This window comes from Ovis aries, chromosome 6 (assembly GCF_016772045.2).
Source record: "Ovis aries strain OAR_USU_Benz2616 breed Rambouillet chromosome 6, ARS-UI_Ramb_v3.0, whole genome shotgun sequence".
Lineage (NCBI taxonomy): Eukaryota > Metazoa > Chordata > Mammalia > Artiodactyla > Bovidae > Ovis > Ovis aries.
The window spans coordinates 72,408,641-72,433,123 of NC_056059.1; the positions used below are offsets into that span (position 1 = coordinate 72,408,641).

Consider the following 24,483-nt stretch of genomic DNA (forward strand, 5'->3'; position numbering starts at 1 on the left):
ATTAAGAAAATGTGAAACCCACTGGTTTTTCTCCTATAAACTCAGTCTTACCATTTTAAGATGGTAGATATCCACAGAGGCTGGTAAGCAGATGTTTCATAGCTAGCAAGACATGGGATCAGGATTCAGGCCAACTATTATGCACTCTCATCTCTGGGGCCCACACACTTAACCCCTAACTAGAGCCACAGTCAGTAAGAAAAAACAAATTTAGTAGAAATGATACTTATTTCTTCTCCTTTCTCTCCTTTCCCCACTGCCCTAACCACCCAACAAGAGTAAATTTCTGTGGTAAAGCTATAAAATGGCATCCTAAATATTCTAATGTTAGAGAATATTTTGCTATGTCCTACTCCTTCTGTGTGACTGTCGTATTTTGGGAGTATTTCATAGTAGCATTGCAGAAGTTGTCTGTTTTGCCACATTGTGAAAACTGCTTTGATTTTTTAGGCCCATCTGTACAAAAATATTCACAATAACAATTGGCATTATTTGTCAAGAAAAGAGCTGCTAGTGATGACCACTCACTTAATCCAATTAATTCTGTGGTGGAGACAGACTGTTGATACAGCTGCCAAATCATAACTTGATCATAAAAAAGTTTAATGAAGGATATGTACAGACGTATGCTCAGGTTTTCATGAAGGTTGTTGTGGTATAGAATTGCAAATGCTTCATAAAATGTAGGTACTTGCCTTTTTGATATGGAAGATCTTAGACCTGAACGTTGAGAATAAAACTGGGGAGTCAAGTAAATAAGAGTATAACTCCTTATCTGATTTATAAAATTTTATTCCCTATTAAGATTGCTTTTTCATACTGTTCACACCTAGACAGCGTATTAAAAGGGAGAATGGGAATTCTAACATGTATACTATCATGTAAGAATTGAATCGCCAGTCCATGTCTGACGCAGGGTGCAGCATGCTTGGGGCTGGTGCATGGGGATGACCCAGAGAGATGTTGTGGGGAGGGAGGTGGGAGGGGGGTTCATGTTTGGGAACGCATGTAAGAATTAAAGATTTTAAAATTTAAAAAATAAAAAAACTAATGAAAAAAAAAAAAGCAGAGACATTACTTTGCTGACAAAGTCCATATAGTCAAAACTGTGGTTTTTCTAGTAGTTTCATGTATGGATGTGAGAGCTGGACTATAAAGAAGGCTGAGTGCCGAAGAATTGATGCTTTTGAACTGTGGTGTTAGAGAAGATTCTTGAGAGTCCCTCAGCCTGCAAGGAGATCAAATCAGTCAATCCTAAAGGAAATCAGTCCTGAATATTCATTGGAAGGACTGATGGTGAAACTGAAGCTCCAATCCTTTGGCCACCTGATGCAAAGAGCCAACTCATTAGAAAAGACCCTGATGCTGGGAAAGGTTGAAGGCAGGAGGAGAAGGGGATGACAGAGGATGAGATGGTTGGATGGCATCACCAACTCAATGGACATGAGTTTGAGCAAGCTCCAGGAGATGGTGAAGGACAGGGAAGCCTGGCATGCTGCAGTCCATGGGGTTGCAAAGAGTCAGATACCACTGAGTGACTGAACAACAACATTATGGTTGCTTGGTCATAGTCTGCTGTCTGAATACTGGGTGGGCCTAACTGCTAGTTGCAATTACTAAGTTTTCTTTCTAAAGTTAATCTTGGAAAATTAGTTAACTTCCGCAGTCAATAATAAAATAATCATAAAAGTAAACTTTTGAATTTTATTTAAAATGTAAAGATATTTCTAACAGGAACATTAATTAATTGTGGAAATGGAGATGGGGGAAATTTTGTTTAATTGAGATGTCACTAAACACTAAGACTTTGAAGCAGACTTCTAATGAAAGCTTCTGTATTATGATTCCTCCTCGGAAGAAAGATTGGTGTTCCTAGGATTTAGAATCTTTTTTTTTTTTTTTCGTGGTAAGAGGAATGGTTATTGGTTGCAGAGTTCAGGTAGGTTTTACTGTTCCTTTACCTTTCTGGTAGTAAGTAAGGCATTGATGAAATAGCCTTTGCTGAGTAATTCAGGAGAAGGGTGCTATCTGACATCTGGACTTTGATACGTCTTTCACGATGATGTGTGTGGACTCATGCCAAGTGATTACCCATATAACATGCAGCACAAAGTGCTAGGCTGATTGGTTTACAAACAGTCCTTAAATAGCCAGCTCTGCAGAACAAGTCACCCGAAGGGGGCCTTTCTGTGTTTGCATGAAGCCCACCGAGTTTTCTGAGCTAAGGCTTCCATAGCCTGGTGTCCTCTCCCAGACTGATCGCTTTCTGTCCTCCCCATCAATATGACCAATGAAGCCAATATTTTATATGGTGGCTGCCACCATGCAAGACACTGAGGCATTACCAAGCCCTCATCAGCATTCTTGCCTGACCATGTAGGCCAAGTCACCCACCAATTAAATAACCATTCAAGAAACTGTCATTTAATTTGCCTTTAATTATAGATAACTCCCTTGGTTCCAGCTCAATTGAACCCCATCAAATCCACCTTAACTTCAGAGTAAGGGATGACTTTTTTCCTATCAGTAAATTCTAACAATCTTAAATTCTCTACTTAGCTTAAAAGCTTTATTTGTGGACCCAGGCTGGGGGTAATAATGTCATCATAACTGATATTTTTAGAACTCTACTGTGGTATTTTAGAAATGGCAGCCTACTCCAGTATTCTTGCCTAGAGAATCCCAGGGACGGGGGAGCCTGGTGGGCTGCTGTCTCTGGGGTCACATAGAGTCGGACACGACTGAAGCGACTTAGCAGCATGGTCTTTTAGAATATTTCCAATTAGAAAACTTGAGGTTAGGTATTTCTACAGTAGGAAGAGAAGCAATTGATATAAAAGGAGAATTTTACCTCCCAAATAAATGAAATATAGCATAAATTGCTGTTTGACCATTTACTAATGCAGTCGACCTAGAAATTAGATGTGATGTCAGTTACATATTTTGAACTGTGGACAGTCATGGAGAAAGTACTGTACTCATTTATTTCATCAGGCAGTGCCAAAGACCAGTTATATAGTAATGTAATAATACTTGTGGTACCTTACAGAATGTTATTAGCTTAAATTTTAAAATTGACTCATTTTATATACAGTTAATTCTTTTTTAAAAAAAAAAAAAGTTTATTTTCGGCTTCCTTGGGTCCTAATTGTGGCACACGGGATCTTTTGTTGGGTCTCAAGTTTCTCTCCAGTTGCAGTATGTGGTCTTAGTTGTCCAGCGGCATGTGGGATCTCAGTTCCCTAACAAGGGATCCCCCCCGGAATCCCCTGCATTGGAAGGTGGATTCTTAACCACCAAGGAAAACACATGAAGTCACTTCTTCTAACACTTACCTAATGTTCTGTGATGGTCTTCAAAATCTACTGATTATAATTTTTTAAATTAGCCATTGGAGACTTTACTGATGGAAACCAAAAGTAGGTTTGTGAAAATCTCTTGACCTATATGCCTGAATAATCACTGAAAACATTTTGAAATTAAACCCTCCCATTTTTTTGTTGTTTTTACCGTTTTTAAATAATGTTATCTCAGTTATATTGCACATTTCCTTGTCTTTTAAACAGTTTAACTCTTTTTGAGGACGACATGCCTAACAGTGCTTTATTTGCTATGTTATCAATCTCCTTTCCTTTTAAGGGGGATGCAATATGTTATTTCAGGGATCGATGAAGTTTGAAGGTGTGTTTGCATCTATACTAAGGATCCCAGACTGTTATCTTTTTGTAATTGGTAATTATTCTTTATGCTTCCTCACTTTCTCTCACCACTGCTTAGGGCAAAGTAGTTTAAACCACTTCTTCCTCACTTCTTCCTGTGAACTCTTAGTAAGGCCAGAACTGCAGATCTCGAGAGGAAATGAGATGACCATCTTGAACATCATTAGCCTTGTTTTGGGACACAGATCTCTGGGCAGCAGAGGTCTGGGGACTTGACACCCAGATGAGGGCTCAGTCCTGTGTGCATTGTGCAGGTACTTTTCCATACATATGATGAACGTTCATCTCTCCTTTCCCCTCAAAGCTCCTGACTCCAGCTTTCAAGATATGTTTCCCATGACACAGACAAGTAATTTCATCTCTCAGGGCTCAGGTTTCTCATCCAGAAAACAGAGATGTTTGCAGTATCTACTTCCCAGGTAGCCTTGAGGATAACTGAGGTAATATCTGTTAAGTCCTTACAGCAGTCATACGTGTGTCAAACACATGCACGCTCAGTCATTCAGTCATGTCCGACTCTTTGCGACCCCGTGGACTATAGCCCACCAGACTCCTCTGTTCATGGAATTCTCCAGGCAAGAATACTGGAGTGGTTGCCACTTCTCTAGGGGATCTTCCCAACCCAGAGATCGAACCTGCATCTCCTGTGTCTCCTGCATTGCAGGCTGATTCTTTACCTGCTGAGCCAGCAGTCATACATAGAGAGGGCTAAATAATTAAAAAAAAAAAAAAAAAAAAAAGATTGGCCTCTGGATAAATGACTCTTTAAGCTTTTGAAAGGAAAGATCTGAGAGGAAGCTTCTGCTAGTAGAGGTTGATTTACACTTGCTCTTCTGGGGTGTAGGAGTGGAGAAATTTAGAGAAATTTGTATATGAAGGAGCAGAACTGAAAGGTATTACCTAAAATATCTGTAGAAAGTGCTGGCAGTAAGACTGGGTCCTGACTGGATCTCATAATATATGGAAAGATGTTCATAACAGCTCCTCTGGGGCTCTTCATAGTATGTCTTAAAAGGAGACAAGAGGAATAAACTGCAAATATATGGGGATGGAGGGAATTGGGGGCAAAGCTTATGCCAAGAGTTAGCAGTTATCTTCTATTACCTAATAAAGGCTGAAAGAGAGTGATTCTCAGGGAAGATTATGTGTTTATGTGTGTGTGTGTGTGTATATATATATATATATATATATATATATATCAAGTTATATGTGTATCTATCTTACCTATCTATATCTATATATAAAACCTTTTAACCACCTGTCTAACTTAGGTGTTTTTCTCAGCATCTCCCATGGAAAGGGGCCCCGGCCATCTGCTTTGTTAAAGAAAGCAGGCACTGGCGTCATGTAGCACACAGGGGATGCCCTGCTGGCCAGCATGAAGCTTGGAAGCCCTTGGTGGTGCCCGCGGGGCAGAAGACCCTGCCCAGGGGCACGTTGCCCCGGCAGCTGTGTGGCCCTGCTGCCTGAGGACCGTGCTGGCGCCAGGCCAGGTGGCTGTTGGCTCCGACAGCCGCCCTTTGCCCCGGCTCGCAGCCCCGGTCATAATTCGCTCTAGGCTCAGAGGTGCAGCCTTGTCCAGCTGCAGCGTGTTTATCTTATAATCCACAGACAAGAAGAAAGGAGGCAAATTCCAGCCTTTTAGGAAGTTGTTCGGCAAAAGGAAAAAGAAAGGCACGTCGGTATCCCAGGAGGCGTCTGCGGGGCGCAAGTGTTGCTCTTCCCAAAGTGTCAGCAATGGAGCCTTCTCTTCCGACGAGGAGACCCTGGAGAGCAGTCTGAGGTAATCACTCACACTTTTTACCCCCAGACCTTCCGCGGAGTTCCAGGGAGGGGAGTGGAGTCCCAAGGGAGGCAGGGCCACCTCGCCTGGGTTCCACCTCTGGGAAGGTGGAGGAGCGGGGTGCACGGGGGGCTTGCTCTACGCAGACGCAGATGCCTCGGGGAGCTGGCACTCGAGTCTCACTTGCCGGGAGAGCACTGGAGTCTAAGGCTCCTTCTTGCTGCCCTCACCCTGAGGAAAGTGACAGCTCACTGCCTTAGCTCAACAAGCTTTCTTGGATTGAAGGAGACTGTGTCCCCTGTCCCACTGCCTGGCAAGGAGAAAGGTTCCACACCCATGTTGAGTACACGGACTGCTGGGGCACAGGATGTCACCCTCATACCCATGGCCATCTCTTGCAACTTCCAGAACCTGCCTCCCATGAGCTTTCAGTTTCTGCTCCTTGTTCTCTCTCCACCTGTCTCCCCTCTTCTCTGCTCTCCTCCATCCCTTCTCCCTCTCCTCCTCCTCTCTCTCCCCCTGTCTCTGCTCTCTCCTCCTTCTCTCTCCCTCCCCATCTCACTCTCTCCTCTCTCTCCCCCTGTCTCTGCTCTCTCCTCCTTCTCTCTCCCTCCCCATCTCTCCTCTCCTCTCTCTCCCCCTGTCTGTGCTCTCTCCTCCTTCTCTCTCCCTTTCTCCTCCTCTTAGAGCACAGGCACTATGTCTGGCTGTGACAGTGTCAAGAACCTAGACAAGCAGGGTCAGGCAGTACTTTCTCACCGGAGTGCTGGGAATTGAAGTCAGAGTCAGAGATGGTTAAGCTCTGCTCCTGACAGCTCTGAAGTCAGCTCCTCTGAGAAGCCCTTTCCCACTACCAGTTCTGGTTTGTTTGCCCTTGACAGCATTCCTCCAGCATTGGGAGCCTGGCTCCAGCAAAGAGCTTGTCGCTTTCTCTGGATGTTATTGATGGGCTTGTCTGTCTCTCTCACTCACCTGTCAGTTCTGTGAAGTCAGGGACTTGGTTTTATTCAGCCTCATCTTAGGCTCTCAGAAAGTGTTTCCTGTGAATGCTTGGCAATGCATAAGTACGTGTTGATGGCATAGATGATGTAATCTGTGATATTCTTATTGTGTTTCAAGGACAAAAACAAAAATATCCTCAGTGGTCTGTCTGTGGGTATTGTGTTGTCAACTGCAGTTGAGCCCAGATTACAGAATCCTCAAGCAAGCCATCCACGTAAGCTTTACAGAGCCCACAACATCTGTTAGTTCCGAGTAATGCCAACTCCTTTTCTCCACAGGCCCCGTATTTGTTTGCCATTGTCTTTAGTAAGGAAACTACTGACCAAAGGAAACGATCTCACTGAAAGAGAACACAGCTAGCACCAAACTAAACCCAATTGTTGGAATGTCAGTACTGATGTAGAACTGAGTATTGTTCAGCATGAATCAGTTTTGATTTTACTTCAGTTTCTTCCTTTGCAAAGAAAGACTGTGAAACTTTTTGCTTCACACATCAGAATGAGGTACAGATGCTAAAATATGACCGACTAGCGGTTTAATGCAAAATCTGAGCTCAGGTCTGGAAAGTTCTCCTATAGAAGGACTGTCCTATGAAAGCACAACTTATCCTTTTTATAGCTCTGTCAAGTCTCTGATTTCTTGTTGAACTAAATTAGACTCAGAAGACCCTAGACTCTGGTTCTCATCCCACTTAATTGGTATTCCAGTTACCCTTTAGGTTTTTCCTTAAGGTTTAAAGTTTTACAAAGCCTTGGGGAAATCTACATTGAAGCTAACAGCTGCATTTCCATTAAATATATGTAATGTTACCTGTTCTTATTAATAAATCTATATTTATGAAACATATGCTGTATTTTAATTGTTTAACACATTTGTATAATACAGGAAGCTAGAAGGATAAACTTGGGCCAGTGAGTTTTAAAATGGCTCATTAAATATCTTTAAAATTAAAAAAAAAGGAAAATAGAAGTTCCTTAAAATATATATATTCCTGTTTTCATCTCAGAAATTTTTTTTAAAATTATTAAATTATTTATATATTTATTGCTGCTTTGGATCTTTATTGCTGCAGGCAGGCTTTTTCTAGCTGTGGCCAGCAGGGGCTGCTCTTTGTTGCGGTGCCCAGGTTTCTCATTGCGGTGACTTCTCTTGCTGCAAAGCACAAGCTCTAGGTGCTCGGGCTTCAGTAGGTGTAGGCGCTTGGGCTTAGTTGCTCCGGGGCATGTAGAATCTTCCCAGACCAGGGACTGACCTCACCCCTGTGTTGGGAGGCATATTCTTATCCATTGTACTACCAGGGAAGTCCCAGAAATTTCCAATTGAAAAATAATTCCACCCATGAAGTAAATATTACATGCATCATTTACAGTATAGCTGAACTTCTGATTATCTGCCCTATTTACAGAAGGAGAAGATGAAAATGCTGCTTCTAACAATTCTTATTTTCAGTTTACTGCTCAATTAACAGATACGTTGTGTAGGATTCAAAAAGTATATATATACGTAGTGTATTTTATTTGTTAATCTCCAAAACGGGCGGCTAGTACTAAAATACAAAGCTCAAAATTCTGTGAACGTGATCTCAGGTGGAGGCTCCAAGGAGGCAGACTTCAGCCCAGTGTGAAGGAGAACTTCATAATTACTAGAGCTGTTTAAAAATGGAGAGGCTGGGTGTATGCCAGGGGGATTGGAACTGATGAAGGGCAATTTCTGCACCGGGTAGGAATTTAAAGGAGCTGAACTTTAACATGCTGTCAAACTCCAAGAATCTGTAATTCTAGAAATGTCTCCATGGCCAAAAATAGCTCATTATTGATCTGCTCCTTCTGCCTGAAATTTCTCATTTCCTTTGGGTCTTAAAGCATTCTGTTCTTTCTCTAGGTTAGAAGCCTTTATTTCTCCTAGGCTGCTACTTTTAAATTATACATGCCAGTGGGAAAAGCAAAACAGTAAAACATGATCAGTTTTTAACAGTTTAATATGACTTCCTTTATTAACTAAAGACAGCTAATACGGTGTTTCCCAAAGTGTGCTAAATAGATTTTAAATTTCAAAAGAGGGAGAGAGTCATTTTGACAAACAGCTCTGGGAAATCCTGGACCGAAACGAATTAAATAGAATTCTTTACATAGGTAAAGAATTTTTACGTATGTAAAAAGCTTTTACCAGGAGCTTTTACTCAGAGCTTTTACTATGCCATTGGGCCCTGGGAATTTCCAAGAAGAGAGCTGTCATTTGCAGCATTTCCAAGATTCCTTTAACCACAGTTTTTTCCCCCTCAGAGAATATCCATTGGCGTATATTAAAGTTACCACGTGTTACACTTAATACAAATGTGTTTTACGTAGGTGAATTCATGTAATATTTACCATGACTCTCTGAAATTGACATTATTCCTCCCATTTCAAAGATGAGAAAACTAGAGCTAGAGAATGACTTGCTGGTAAATCACTGAGGCACTGTGCAAACAGCAGTGAGTGCATGCAGAACCATCCATTGCTCTGCTGGTCACTGGTAAGTCACTGAGGCACTGTGCAAACAGTAGTGAGTGCACGCGGAACCATCCATTGCTCTGCCTCTGTCCTGCTGCAGCTGTGCTAGGAGCTAGTCACGTGGCCCCAGGTTGTCCTGCTGGCCCTGGGTCACTAAGCTCGGGTATCCTTTGGCCCTCGGCTGCCTGACGGAGGTTCTGCTACTTACAGGGACAGCATTTATCCTACTTCAGTTTCTACTTAACACCTGGCATTGACTATATCCCACACAGCTACAGCACTTTACAGTAAATGCCAGCTGTAAGCATGTTAAGAGCTGAAGGGGCTCCCTGGAGGGTGAGCTCACCCTGGGGCTGGAGCAGGACAGGAAGGGGCTCAGGCCTTGAGCTGTCATCTCCCAACAAGCGATAGGACTTGAAGTGGCTGAGAGACAAGGCACGGATGTTTCCAGTCAGAGATGGCATAAGCAGAGGCTTCCACTTGAGAACAAATGTGGCAAATAGGAGGAAACTTTCTAGCTCATTCTGTGAGGCCACTGTTACCTTAATACCAAAACCAGGCAAAGACATCACAGAAAAAGAAAATTACAGACCAGTATCTCTAAGGAATCAAGACATAAAAATCCAAAACAAAATACTAGCAAACTGAACCTTAACAACATATAGAAAGGATTATACGGCATGACCTAATGGAATTTAAGCCAGAAATACAAAGTTAGTTTTAGGTCCAAATCAATCAATATAATACACTATATTAAAATAAAGGACACAAACCACAACATCTCAGCTGATGGAGCTAAAAGTAACAAAATCCAGTACCCTTACACGATAAAAAACACTCAAAATTGGGAGTGGAAAGGAATTTCTTCAACTTGATAAAGGACAGTGATGAAAATCCATAGCCCTGGGATTTCTTTGGAGGGAATGATGCTGAACGTGAAACTCCAGTACTTTGCCCACCTCATGCGAAGAGTTGACTCATTGGAAAAGACTCTGATGCTGGGAGGGATTGGAGGCAGGAGGAGAAGGGGACGACAGAGGATGAGATGGCGGGATGGCATCACTGACTCAATGAACGTGGGTCTGAGTGAACTCCGGGAGTTGGTGATGGACGGGGATGGACGGGGAGGCCTGGCGTGCTGCGATTCATGGGGTCGCAAAGAGTCAGACACGACTGAGTGACTGAACTGAACTGACTGAACTGAACTGAATATTTTGCTTAATGGTGAAAAAATGTGTTTCCCTTGAGATCAGGAAAAAGACAAGAATGGCTTTTTAACACTGTACTTATTGTAGGTTATAACTAGGACAGTTAGGCAAGAAATAGAAGCTTTAATTTTGGAAAGGAAGAAATAAAGCTATCTATCTGCAGCTGCCATGATCTTATATATAGAAAATCCCAAGGAATCCACAAGAAAACCATTCAGCTAATAAAGTTGAGCAAGATTGCAGAATACAAAATTCAGGTTTTCTAAATGTCCATTGACAGAGGAATAGACACAGAAGATGTGGTGCAGATATACAGTGGAATATTACTCAGCCATTCAAAAGAATGAGATCATGCAATTTGCAGCATCTCTCTGTTTGGACCTAGAGAGTATCATACTGAGTGAATTAAGTTAGATAGAGAAGGAAAAATATCATATGACATCCCTGATATGTGGGATCTAAAAAATGATACAAATGAACTTACTTACAAAACAGAAAGAGATTCACAGACTTAGAAAACAAAATTATGGTTGTGGGGGTGGGGTTGGAGGGGGCTTGGGGGAAGGGATAGTTGGGTAGTTTGGGAAGGGCATGTACACACTGCTATATTTAAAATGGATAACCAACAAATACCTAGGTATAGCACATGGAACTCTGCTCGGTGTTGTGTGCCAGCCTGGATGGGAGGGAGTATAGAGGGAGAATGTATACGTGAATGGCTGAGTCCCTGCACTGTTGACCTGAAACTACCATAACATTGGCAATTGGCTAAACCCCAATACAAAATAAAACATTTAAAGTTTGGGGAAAAGAAGAAAAAAAGATTAGGGTGTTATATTTCAGTGTGCCCACTACTCCTAAGAAAAAAGTCCAGGCTTCCCAAAGCCCTCCTGTTAGTCCCTCTGACTGGCCCTCCAACCAGCCACCGGGGCTCGTCTTCCCTGCATTGGACCCTAGGACTGGGGTACCCAGGGTGTGGCTTGAACCCCTCACTGCCTAGGCAGGATCTCTGCCCATATAGTCTCCATTTCCTTCTGAGTCCTCTCCTGGGGCACAGGTTCTGACCTGATCACTTCACATCCATTAGGAAGACTGTAGTAAAAAAGACAGAGAATAGTAAGCTTTGGCAAGGATGTGAGAAAATGGAACCCTCCTACTTGCTGATAATGTAAAATGATGCAGCCACTTTGGAAAGCACTTGGACAGCTCCTCCAAATTGTTAAACAGAGACTTACCATATGACTCCAACTCAGCTGGTTTTGCACATGGTGATTCTTTTGTCTGGAAGACCCCACCCCCCACCTCTACCTCCTTCCTCATCTAATTCCTCTTCATTCTGCAGTTTCTGCACAAATGCATCTTCCTCCAGGGAGCAAGCTTTCTCTGACCCCCTGAGCCTAGATCAGCACCCCCTGCCCTTGTTCTCACAACTTTCTTTACTTTTCCATAAAGGTAGGCCTGCACACCTTACCTTTCATCCGATTTCGAGCCTCTAGCACTGTGCCTAGCACATATCAGGCATTCAATAATTATTCATTGAATGAATGAATACATGAATCCTCCCCTTTTTACCATACTGACTCTTCCCACTCACTGTACCAGTCAGTATTCTTGTAATTCATCCTTCGGTTTCCCACCATGGTGAAGAAGATCTCTGTCCCTTTGACCTGCTGGAAAAGGAAAATTATACGGTTGGTGTAGTGAGACAGCGTGTCACCAATGAAATTACAGTGAAGCTCAGGCTCTCTGATTACCGTGTGTGCTTCGGTTCCTTGGCCTTACTGCTTTTCAAAAGATGAAGTCAGAAAAGACTATTTTACTTGATCATTTATCCTCTATCCATGAGAACCTGGGATGTGCTAAAATTGAACAGAGAGTAGAGAAGAGGTGCAAAAAGCATTAAATGCATGAAAATTAGGATGAAGCAGGAGAACTCATAGGCCTGGGCTGAATAAGTCTAGGAGAAAGAAGGTTGATGATCAGTTTCAGTAATTATTAGAGATACAAAATGTGGAAGGGCAGTAGATTGGAATCCAGGTGTTTTCAGAGCTGTGTGACCTTAACCAAGCCAGCCTCTTGATCTGTTAAATGGATATGCTGTCTTCCGGGATAATTATGAGGACAAAAAAATGCATGTGGGGGCTTCCCGTGTGGCTCAGTGGTAAAGAATGTGCCTGCCAATGCAGGAGACATGGGTTTGATCCCCGGTCTGGGAAGAACACACTTGCCACTGAGCAGCTAAGCCTGTGAGCTGCAGCTACTGAGCCCGTGCACAGCAATTGCTGGAGCCTATGTGCCTAGACCCTGTGCTCCACAACAGGAGAAGCCACTGCAGTGAGAAGCCTGAGCACCACAACAAAGAGTAGCCCTTGCTCACTGCAACTAGAGAAAAGCCCAAGCAGCAATGAAGACTCAGCACAGCTGAAAATCAATCAATCAAAATTATTGTAAAAATTCATGGGACCTGACACTATTTGCTATAAAAAAAAGTACTTTCCAAATGCAGGGTAATATTACTACTGAGATGAAGAGGATGTTGATAACTAGTTTTCTATTTCCAAAGCATAGACCAAGACTAAACTGATTCCCACTGTGGCTAGAGAGGTTTATGAAAAGACCTTACTCCAGGTCGGGCACCTGAAGAGTGGAACAGGTAGCGTGGAAGGCTGAGGAGTCCCTGCAGAATGTTAGAGGCAGGCTGGATGGTTGATCGTCCTACGTAGACCGGGGACTGAGCCTAGAGGCTGGAGTAGATGGTCCTTTGACTTCCAGTTCTGTGTCTGTGTTTTAAGACTCCAAACTTTCTTCCTCTTCCTTGATTTTTTATGACATACCCTGTTGCTCCTATAATTATAGGTGATTCGGTACCCTTTAACCTATTGAGAACTGTGTATTTTCATAGAATGTCAGAGTCCAGGATGAGTCTCCAAGATGTCACACAAAATGTAATCTGACTTCAGTCTCTTCCAGCAACTCTAGTTTGTTTGATGATGATAGTTAATTGCTCTTCAGCATTTCATTTAAATGAGACTCACGGCTCTGTTTAGGAAGAAAAGTGCTGATCAATTACAATTGCCCCTGTTGTCATGGAAACAAGCTGCAATTGGACTATAATTATATTTCCTTATTCCTGAAGTGAATCCCTAATCATTGCCATGGTAATTACCCAATATCTATGGTCCCAAATTACATGATGCTTGTCCAAAAAAGACAAAGGAGAAGGAGTAGGAGGGCTGGCCTGAGACATGTGTTAACTGTGCAGCTGCAGAGAGCCTTCTCCTTTTTTGGGTGGGGAGAATTTCCTTCTGTAGGCTCTTACTCCAAGGTTAGATGATGTCAGTGAGTCTTAGATGTGCCCAGAGTTTAGAGTAGTGGCTAGAAGACTGTATCAGGCATTATGAGTTAACAGAAAACACATCTACTGGTATCTTTCTGCAATGGTAATGAAGTATATTTTCTGATTCCTGATAGTCTAGACGACTTTCCATGTTCCAAGGCCCATTGATGCAGCAACCTAGCAACATAATCAAGATCCAGTCTGATTGCTTTTCTTCTCTGGCATTTTCAGGGAGTATGGCTATCCCCAGGCTTGTTTCCTCATGGCTCCAATATGGCTGCCTCTGTTCCAGCTATCACATGCAGATGACACAAACCAGGAACAAAAAAAGAGATCATCCCTGTCTTGTGTCACATTTTATTCACAAGGAGACTTTTCCCCCAAACACCTCCACCAGCAAACTTTCTCTCCCTTTTCATTGTTCCTTTCACGCCAGACCCCGCTGGAAGCAGTAGTTCCAGACAACACAACTTAAAGTGGAGATGGCTCTGCTTGAGTCCTCCCTGTGCTGCTTAGCACTCACTGCCCAGTGGGTGAGGGATGCAATGGTATGTCTAAGGGATGACTTTGTTTTCCTTCTCACCTTCTATCTCTACTGTCCCTTTCTAGGGCCTAAGCCACAGGCCCATCACGCACCCTCTATCTGATCTCTGCCACTTCTGCAGTTGGGCATGGGCATAGGGCACTGGAGCTAGGTGTGGACATCCAGGAGCATGGGGTGTGGCATCCTTTACTCTCAGGTCACAGCATGGGCCACCAAGAAGAAAGGCAGCTTCTTGGAGGACAAGTGGAATCCGAACACCAGAGAGCTAGCTATTCAAATGACTGGTCTGTGTGGATGGGCTGAATGGGAGATGAGAATCAAAAGGGGATCCCAAAGCATAGTGTGGTGGCTGGTTTGGGTCATTCAACTATTAGCTTCTGGTTCTCCTTCTCCACAGGCCCCAGGTTTCCTTTCAGGGAATCAGTTTTGCTCTGTGCCCTTCTGACAGAATTTGGTGCCTGCTTCCTAGGACAGAAGCCAAAAGGCCCGGATCTTCTACTTGCCCTCCTGCTGAAGCCTGGCTGAACATGTGATCCAGCCTGGCCAATCAGCCTTTGTCTCCTAGGGCTTTGACTGGGCAGGTGGATCCAGGAAGTAAAGACACAACCAGGAGAGCAGGCTGTAACTGGGCTCTTCGAGCGCTGTGTGACAGCTGCTGTGGTTCCTGATGCCTTGACCTCTAGAGCTCTCTTCACCCCTGCCTTTCTCCAGGCTTTCACTCTAACTTTCATTGTCCTTTGAGCTCTCACTGTTCATCTAGAAGCTTTTCTTTTCTTTTCCTAATTAATTTATTTATTATCATTATAATTTTAATTTCTGGCTGCACTAGGTCTTCATTCCTGTGGGCAGAGGCTATTCTCTCTTGCGGAGCATGGGCTCTAGAACTCTGAACTTTGGACAATGAGTTTAAAAATGGCTCTTTAAATATTTTTAAAATTGAAAAAATAGGAAAATAGAAGTTGTTTAAAATATATATTCCCCTTTTCATCTCAGAAATTTCTTGTTAAAATTATTTATGTATCTATGGCTGCACCTTCATTGCTGCACACAGGCTTTCTCTAGTTATGGCAGGCGGGGGCTACTCTTCATTTGGTTCATGGGCTTCTCATTGCAGTGACTTCTCTTGTTGCAGAGTACAGGCTCTAGGCACTAAGGCTTTGGTAGCTGTGGCACTTGGGCTTAGTTGCCCCCATGGCATATAGAATCTTCCCCATCCAGGGATCAAACCCATGTCCCCTGAATTGGCAGGTGGGATCCTAACCACTGGACCATGAGGGAAATCCTAGCAGCTTTTCTCTTGGTTGAGTGAGACAAAGTTGGTTTCTCTCACTTGCAGCTAAGAACTATAAACTGACACAGAATGAAACCTGGAAAACTTGGTGAGAGAGAGATGGGAAACAAAGCCAGACGCAGTTTGCTGGTTTGAGTTGAGAAGGAGGCCTAGAAGGAACCTTTGAAAATGCTGATCATCCTAACTTGCCCACTTTTTGCCTTCTCAGGACTTTCACTCCCTCAGTGACCTCTCCATTGAAAACCCATCTGACGAACTCCAGTACACTGTTAATCCTTTACTCATCCACTGAAAACAACTCACAGCTTTTATTTTGTAAAGTGCTGTGGGAGAAACTGGGCTTCTACTTCCTTGGTATGGGCTTCCCTGGTGGGTCAGATGGTAAAGAGTCCGCCTGCAGTGCAGGAGACCCAGGTTCGATCCCTGGGTCAGGAAGATCCCCTGGAGAAGGGAATGGCTACCCACTCTAGTATTCTTGCCTGGAGAATTCCATGGATAGAGGAGTCTGGCAGCCTATAGTCCATGGGGTCACAAAGATTCTGACACGACTAAGCGGCTAACACTTTCACACTTTCATGGGAGAAACAAAGATAACAGTTACGATCCCTGCCCTCATGCAACTCCCAAGTGCTCTAGTGAAAATATAATGATGCATTTTACAATGTGAAAGCACTTTTGTTTTCCTTCTCATTTAAGGCATGATTTTAGTAATCATAACATAAACATGTATGTAATGAGAAGTGCATGCATAGGACTTTCTGAGGGAGAAAAGATCCCCTTCTTCCAGCAAAACAGGCAAGGCTGTGTGGGATTGATAAGGTGTCAGTTGGACTTTGAAGGATAAAGTAGGACCTGCACTGAGAGATTGGCACTGGGCAGTCAGTCATGGGGAGGAAGAGCCCATGCAGCAATGGAGCCAAGAGAGGGTATTTCGGGGACTGAATGGTTGGCTTTGCGTTTCTGGATGTTTGAAGTGGGGTAACACTTGACAATAATAGGTAATATTTATATAAACACATCACTCCAAGGTTTTTACCAATGGAGGCTCAGTTAATCCTAAATAAGTTCCGCATGCTGTGCTTAGTCTCTCAGTCATGTCTGACTCTTTGTGAACTCGTGGACTGTAGCCCGCCAGACTTCTCTGTCCATGGAATTCTCCAGGCAAGAATACTGGAGTGGGTAGCCTTTCCCTTCTCCAGGGGATCTTCCCAACCCAGGGATTGAACCTAGGTCTCCTGCATTGCAGGCAGATTCTTTACCATCTAAACCACCAGGGAAGCCCTAAGCTGCATGAGGTAGGTCGTATTATCATCTTCATTTACAGATAAGGAAACCGATGACCCTGGAGGTTTAGTGACATGCCCAAGGCCTCACAGCTGTAAGTGGCAGAACCAGGTTTCATAGAGAGGCACACTGGCTTCAGTCTGAGTACTAAATCCCTGCATTGCAGGGCCTCTGCTTCAGAAAGCCAGAGTGCTTTAGGGTCCCTAAATGCAATCATGAAGAGCCTTAAGTGCCAGGCAGCCATTGCAGCTTCATCTGGTAGAATTTGGCAAAAAAGGAACCACTAGAGGTTTCTGAGCTGGCAAATTAACTCCCTAAAGATGAATGTCAGGTTTAAGAGGAAGTGGAATTGGAGGAGACTTCAGCTGGAGATCATTTACAGATGTCAGTCGTATTACAGGAAATAAGCAGAGGATCTGCTAAGGGCAGTTGAAGGGCCAGTGAGCATTATTGTCACTGTCCCTCCTGGTTTCAGTTCTTTTTAAAAAAGAAATGTATTTGGCTGCAATGCACCTTAGTTGCAGCAAATAGGATCTTTGATGTTTCTTGCAGCATTTGGGTTCTTGTAATTGCAGCACGTGGGATCTGTTTCCCCGACCAGAGTCAAATCCAGACCCCCTGTGTTGGGAGCACGGAGTTCTAGCCACTGGACCACCAGGGAAGTCCTTCAGTTCTGTCTTGATAAAGCCTCTCTGTTTACCTTTGGGGCCTCAGCTTCTTTGTCCAAAAGGACAAATCATGCCTTGGTGATCACAGAGTCAGCAGAGACTGCTGGCTGGCAAGAACTGCTGCCGCCCTGGGTTCGCAGCTCTCTCTCCTGGTGCTGGTTTCCATTAGGGACCCACTGGAGATGGGGCACGGAGCTCTCCAGGACTCCAGGCATAGCCGTGGAGGACTGTGGCAAGCAGAATCCAGTGCAGGTTTAAATGGGTCCCGGAGCTCAGGATTTGCAGTCTTACTCATTGATTTCAATATTGTTTTTGAAGGATTTCTACCTGTGAAAGGGCAGATAATGTTACTCATTAAGTTATTCGGTACAATAACTTGCCCCTAACCTGGATCTGACTTCACTTACAAAATATTATGGCACAGAACCTAAGGGATGATAGTAACAAAGAAATAGGAAAGATTGGAATTTTGTGGGAAACGCCTAAGTTTGCTTTCGTTTGTGTCAAATTTGTAGAGACAATGGGCTAGCCAAGTGGTAGGGTCCACTGTAGTATCAGTCCAAGTAGTAAGCTTCCCTGGTGGCTCAGTGGTAAAGAATCCGCCTGCCAGTGCAAGAAACACCAGTTCAATCCCTGGGTCAAGAAGATCCCCCTGGAGAAGGAAATGACAACCCACTCCAGTATTCTTGCCTGGGAAGTCCCAGGGACAGAGGAGCCTGGTGGGCTACAGTCCATAGGGTTGCAAGAGTCAGACACAACTTAACGACTAAACAGCAACAGTGGGGTCCACTGGTGTAGCTGGAGACAGGTGGGTAGAAGAGAGTGTAGTATTGGAGTTAGTTATTATAAGTGATTATTGGGACTTCCCTGGTATTTCAGTGTATGAAAATTTGCCTTGCAATGCAGGGGACATGGGTTTGATGCCCAGTTGGAGAGCTAAGATCCCACATGCCAACAAACTAAGCCTGCACGCTACAACTACTGAAATCCTCATGCGCTGCAACTGGAGAGTCCATTTGCTGGAAAGAACCTGCGTGATTCAGCTAACCTGACAAAGCCAAATAAATAAATAAATAGTTTTAAAAAAAGCTGATCGTTAAGGCCCAAAGAGTAGTCCCAGGCCATTCTACTGTCTCTGCCTTTGGAAGGATAACCAAAGGAGTCAGTAAGACGTTGAGGGGAAAGATGAACAGTGGCCTCCATGAGCTGATTAGAAGCTTCTGATAGATGTTTGGAATCCCAGTCTCTCTGCGAATAACAATATTCTCAACGACAACAACAAAAAACCAGAACAGAAATCTAGAGATGAGAGTTGCGAGCCCTTTCTTTTTCTATAAGGCCCCAGGAACTTCTCTGCTCTTTGGACCTCTAAGTCCAAAGGGACCATTTTTGTGGCATCTGTATAAGTCACGGCTCAGTGATTCTTCTCTAAGCTTATGAAAACGGTTCCTCAGGGCCCAGTGTTGTTCTAAATTTCCCAAGTGGGCCTCTTCCTGTCTTTCTAGAGTTTGCTTTTCTCCCATGCGCTTTACATTTGACTTCAGATCTTGCTTAAGTTAAGATGACTGTTAAATGACTGTATTGATAATCTTTCAGTTAGACGTTAAAAATCTGGGGAGTTTTAGACATCTTTATACATCTCACAGTTGATTAAGAGAATGCTAGGTATTCTAAGCATCACAAGAGAAGATTGCCACAGCAGGTCCCATTTCTTCCATTTGAACAGATACTCCGAGGGTAAGTTGCAGCACGGAGGCACAGAGACCCTTCGCCTCTTGGCTCACTCTTAATAAACAGAAGGGGGAGAACTGGCCTACTTTGCAATCAGTCATGAAAGATCTGTAAATGTCAAGAATAAAGAAGTCCAGATGAACTTGGCTAAGGTGCAATTTGTGGTAAATTGCCCCTCCACCTCCTAATCACGTAATTCATAGTTCCCAGCTGGTTAAGGACAAAGATCCCACCAAGCTCTTTGTTCATTAGAACATAGTTTCAAGCTGAGATCTCTGCACGTGGGCTATTCAGTTTCCAGTCCAGCCCTGTCTCAAAATCTGGAACTTTGGACAACATTCTTACCCACTCTTTGTGTCAACTTCCTCTTCAGAGAAAAGAAAATAATCTGCATTGTAGAGTTGTTTGGAGACAAAATTGGTAACCATGATTACCAAAGAGCTAAAGTTACACAAATTGCCAAGGATGTAATGTTAAACTCGCGTTATGTAAAGTGAATTATCTAGAAGAGAGTGTTCATTAATGTTACTAATAAATCAGTGACCTCTGCCGTTCTCCTCTGCCGTTTCTTCTCGGGGCTTTAAAAAAGGCACAAAAACAGATACGAGAGAAAGGTACGAATGTTTTTCTTCACTTTGAAAAGTAGGTATTGTCTTCCTGCCTGTGTTCTGGGAGGCTGGATACCCACACTGGAGGACTCAGGGCATTGCCAAGTGACTCTTTCCTTTTATGTCACAGCTGCTTCTGTGTTTATCCTCAAGTTAAATTTTGGAATTATCATACTAAAGGGCAAAATAAACTAATTTGTGTAACAGAAAAAGTAAAGTAATTCTCATAACAGCAGTGGCCATATCAAAAAATAGATTCTGAAGTGTGTAGAAACTTAATAAATATTTAAAAAAAATAGTTCTTTCACTTTTGTCTGTGATGAAGTAGCTTATAACAAATCAGTCCTCTCACCAAGAACAACTGAAAATACAAATAACATATTCTAACAGGGATGTCTGTTTGAAGGTGTCAGATTGCTGCCGGGGCACCAGACTTGAGCAGTGAGATCCTGGAGAGAAGGGAGATCCACTGAGTTGAGCCATAGTTTCTGCATATTGCTTCTTTCCAGTGGGCATTAGTTGACTCTTGAGTACAGGCCAAGAGACCAAAAATGTTCAGGGTGGCCACCAAGAGGAGGAGAAGGCCGAAGAGCTGTAAGCAAACTCATGGGGCTGGAACACAAAAATTAGAGTTTGAGACTGCCAGGACAGCCAGGACTTGAGGGACTAAATTCCCCAAGAGGAGAGAAGCCCAGAATGAAATCTAAATCGAAGTAACAGTTTTCCTTTTGAGGCGTTTGTTGGTAAAGCTGCACAAGGATGAAGGCTGAAAAACAGCAGAATTTTTGGCAATCTTTGGTGCTGGAAAGACAAAAATTGTAGTTTGAGATTGTTGCCAAAACTCAGCCTCTGTTCACTGGTGCCACATAGAAACGTGGAGACAGAGTTTTGGGTGATGTAGAAAAGAGCTGTTATTGCTTTGCCAGGCAGAGGGGGCCACAGTGGGCTAATGCCCTTAAGACTGTGTGACTCACCCTGCAGGGGGTAGTGAGGAGTTTTATAGTGTTCAAGGAGCAGGGCATGATCAGTTCTTGGACAATTCTGGGATTGGTTGGCATCAAGGTGGAGTTTCAAGCTTCATCAGCCTTCTGGTTTCAACCAGTGTAGGGTCTGTGTTCTTCTGGTCAGCAGTTTTCATCTGGAGGGGGTCTGCTTCCCATAAAAAACAACTTAGGAGTTTGTGTCAGACCTTTATCTGTATTTTTCAAGGAACTGTAAGTTCGATGATTCTGCCATGTGGCAGAATTTTAGTCTAAATTGTTATCAGTTTCCTAGTCCAACAGCTGTTCTTTGTTTCTACATCTTCACACATCCCAGTCGTTAACTCTTTTTTAATATAATTTTACTCAATTTTTTCTTTCTTTTTAAAATAATTTTTCTTATTTATTTTTATTTTTGGCTGCAGTGGGTCTTTGTTGATTTGCGGAGCCTTTCTTTAATTGCAGTGAGCGGGGGCTGCTCTTCGTTGAGGTGCGTGGGCTTCTCGCTGCCATGCACAGGCTCTAGGTGTGGGCTTCAGTAGTCGCAGCACGTGGCCTCAGTGGTTGCCACTTGCGGGTGCTGAAGTTTGGGCTCAGTAGTTGTGATCCAAGGGCTTAGTTGCTCTGTGATGTGTGGAATCTTCCTGGACCAGGGGTCGAAACTTTGTCTCCTGCATTGGCAAGTGGATTCTTGTCCACTGTGCCACCAGGAAAAGTCTCCAGTCATTAACTCTTGAATCAGCATTTTACTTCAAAAGACAAGGACACAGGGGTTTGTACACAATTTCAAGACTCACCAACCTACCAAGGAGAAGGACTTTTAGGAAATAACCCATGTGGTTTTTTTTTTTAATTAATTTATTTTAATTGAAGGATAATTACTTTACAATATTGTGGTGGTTTTTGCCATACATCAACATGGATCAGCCATGTGTGTACATGTGTTCCCCCATCCTGAACCCCCCTCCCATCTCCCTTCCCACCCCATCCCTCTGGGTTGTCCCAGAGCACTGGCTTTGAGTGCCCTGCTTCATGCATTGAACTTACACTGGTCATCTATTTTACATATAATAACCCACGTTTTTATTTGAGACTCCAGGAGGCCTATATGCTAGAAGCAAGGACAAAGCAGAGGTAGCCTGAGCCTTACAAAGGTTGCTAATCACTGTGATCATCCTGATTGGATTGATGTGATCTACTCCTTTACTGCTTGCTAGAGGAACCAGCAAATCCTCTCTAGAAGGAGAGGACCCAGCCATTTACAATTTTTCATGCAAATATGTTGAATTCAATAAAAAACTACCAGGCATTTAAGAAACAGACTATGAGGAAAATAAGATAATAGAAATAGACCCAAGCCAAAAAATAAAAATAAATATTTTTTCTTAAAAAGGGACTTTTTTGGTGGTCCAATGGTTAGGACACTGCTTCTACCTCAGAGGGCCCAGGTTTGATTCCTGATCTGGTAACTAAGATCTTGCATGCTGTGCAGCAAAAAAAAAAAAAAAAAAGACCCAAAGGGACTAAAATATTGCTTTTTCAGACAGAGCTTTTCAAATAATTGTAATTAATATATTCAATAAAATAGTTGACAAGATGGATAATTTCATGAGACAACTGGAATCTATTAAAAAGAATCAAATGGAAATTCTAGGTCTGGCAAATGCTACTGATAGTAAGAACTCAGTAGGTAGTTTTAACAGCAGACTGGACACCGCTAAAGAGAACATTAATGAGCTGAAAGTTAGGTCAGTAGAAAAATCCAGACTGAATCATATTAATTAAAAAGAATGATGAATACAGAAAAGACCATGAAAGATGTGACTTATACTGTAAAGGTCTAACATTACAGGATCAGAGGAGGAATGGGGAAAAATGGGGCAGAAGCAGTATTTGAAGAAACAATGGCTGAGACTTTCCCCAAACTGATGAAAGACACCAAGCAATGGGTTTGAGGAGTATTATGTACCCTGAGCTAGATAAATCAGAAGAAATTCACACCTAGCCACAATAGACAATAACTGAGAAAACCAAAGACAAAGGAAAATCTTAAAATCAGTTGTAAGAGACACCCAGTGGACCATAGCACAACCGCTTCTCTGTCCACGGAATTCTCCAGGCAAGAACACTGGAGTGGGTTGCCATGCCCTCCTCCAAGGGGTCTTCCCAATCCAGGGATCAAACCCACGTCTCTTATGTCTCCTGCATTGGCAGGTGGGTTCTTACCACTGGTGCCATCTGAGAAGCCTAGCTAACATCATAATTTATGGGAAAATATTGAATGCTTTTTTGGTCAGTTTGGGAACATGACAAAGTCTACCATCACCACCTCTGTTTAAGTTCCTGAGAAGATCCTAGCTAATTGCAGTATGGAAGGAAGGAAGGGAGAGGGAGATTGAAAAATGAACAAATAGGGTCTTCCCTGGTGGCTCAGATGGTAAAGCATCTGCCTGCAATGCGGGAGACCTGGGTTCAATCCCTGGGTTGGAAAGATCTCGTGGAGAAAGAAATGGCACCCCACTCCAGTACTCTTGCCTGGAAAATCCCATGGACAGAGGAGCCTGGTAGGCTACAGTCCATGGGGTTGCAAAGAGTCGGACACGACTGAGTGACTTCACTTTCACTTTCCCTGATGGTCCAGTGGTGGACTCTGTGCTTCCGCAGTAAGGGGCCCAAGTTTAATCCCCAGTCAGAGAACAAGGCTCCCACAAACCATAGTGCGGCCAAAAGAGAAGAAAGAAAGAAAGAAAATGAACAAATAAAGCTGTCTTTTGTCACAGATAAAATGATTGTATACATAGAAAATCCAAAAGAATCAACAATCACATTATTATATTAATAAATAAATTTAGTTAAGCCTAATTATTATGTCAATAATCAATGACCAAGTGATACTTTAATACTCTTCCAATAAACAATTAGAAAAATAAACATTTTAACCTATACTATTTATAATAGATTCAGAAACATCAAATATGTAGGACTAAATCTATGAAAATATGTAAAAGACCTCTATACAGAAAACTACAAAACTTTATTGAGAGAGTAACGAAGATCTTAGTTTTCTGAATGTTGAGCTTTATGCCAACTTTTTCACTCTCTTTCACTTTCATCAAGAGGCTTTTAGTTCCTCTTCATTTTCTGCCGTAAAGGTGGTGTCATCTGCATATCTGAGGTTATTGACATTTCTCCTGGCAATCTTGATTCCAGTTTGTGCTTCTTCCAGCCCAGCGTTTCTCATGATGTACTCTGCATAGAAGTTAAATAAGCAGGGTGACAATATACAGCCTTGACGTACTCCTTTTCCTATTTGGAACCAGTCTGTTGTTCCATGTCCAGTTCTAACTGTTGGTTCCTGACCTGCATATAGGTTTCTCAAGAGGCAGGTCAGGCGGTCTGGTATTCCCATCTCTTTCAGAATTTTCCATAGTTTATTGTGATCCACACAGTCAAAGGCTTTGGCATAGTCAATAAAGCAGAAATAGATGTTTTTTCTGGAACTCTCTTGCTTCTTTGATGATCCAGCGGATGTTGGCAATTTGATCTGTGGTTCCTCTGCCTTTTCTAAAACCAGCTTGACCATCTGGAAGTTCATGGTTCACATATTGCTGAAACCTGGCTTGGAGAATTTTGAGCTTTTCTTTACTATCGTGTGAGATGAGTGCAATTGTGCGGTTGTTAGATGGGGAAACAGTGGAATCAGTGTCAGACTTTATTTTGGGGGGGCTCCAAAATCACTGCAGATGGTGATTGCAGCCATGAAATTAAAAGACGCTTACTCCTTGGAAGAAAAGTTATGACCAACCTAAATAGCATATTCAAAAGCAGAGACATTA

The 24,483-nt window shown here is 42.9% G+C and overlaps 1 protein-coding gene across 5 annotated transcripts in view; it reads left to right on the forward strand.

The window, feature by feature from the left end:
- The window catches only part of CRACD (capping protein inhibiting regulator of actin dynamics), a 289,192-nt gene that overhangs the window by 225,049 nt on the left and 39,660 nt on the right, over positions 1–24,483 (forward strand). For all 5 annotated transcript variants that reach the window (XM_060417125.1, XM_060417128.1, XM_060417124.1 and 2 more), the window contains one exon: positions 5,331–5,502. Coding sequence is in view for 1 of the 5 variants with exons in the window: in XM_060417124.1 (XP_060273107.1) it covers positions 5,331–5,502 (172 nt within the window). In the remaining 4 variants the exon portion in view is untranslated. The remainder of the gene's footprint in view (positions 1–5,330; positions 5,503–24,483) is intronic.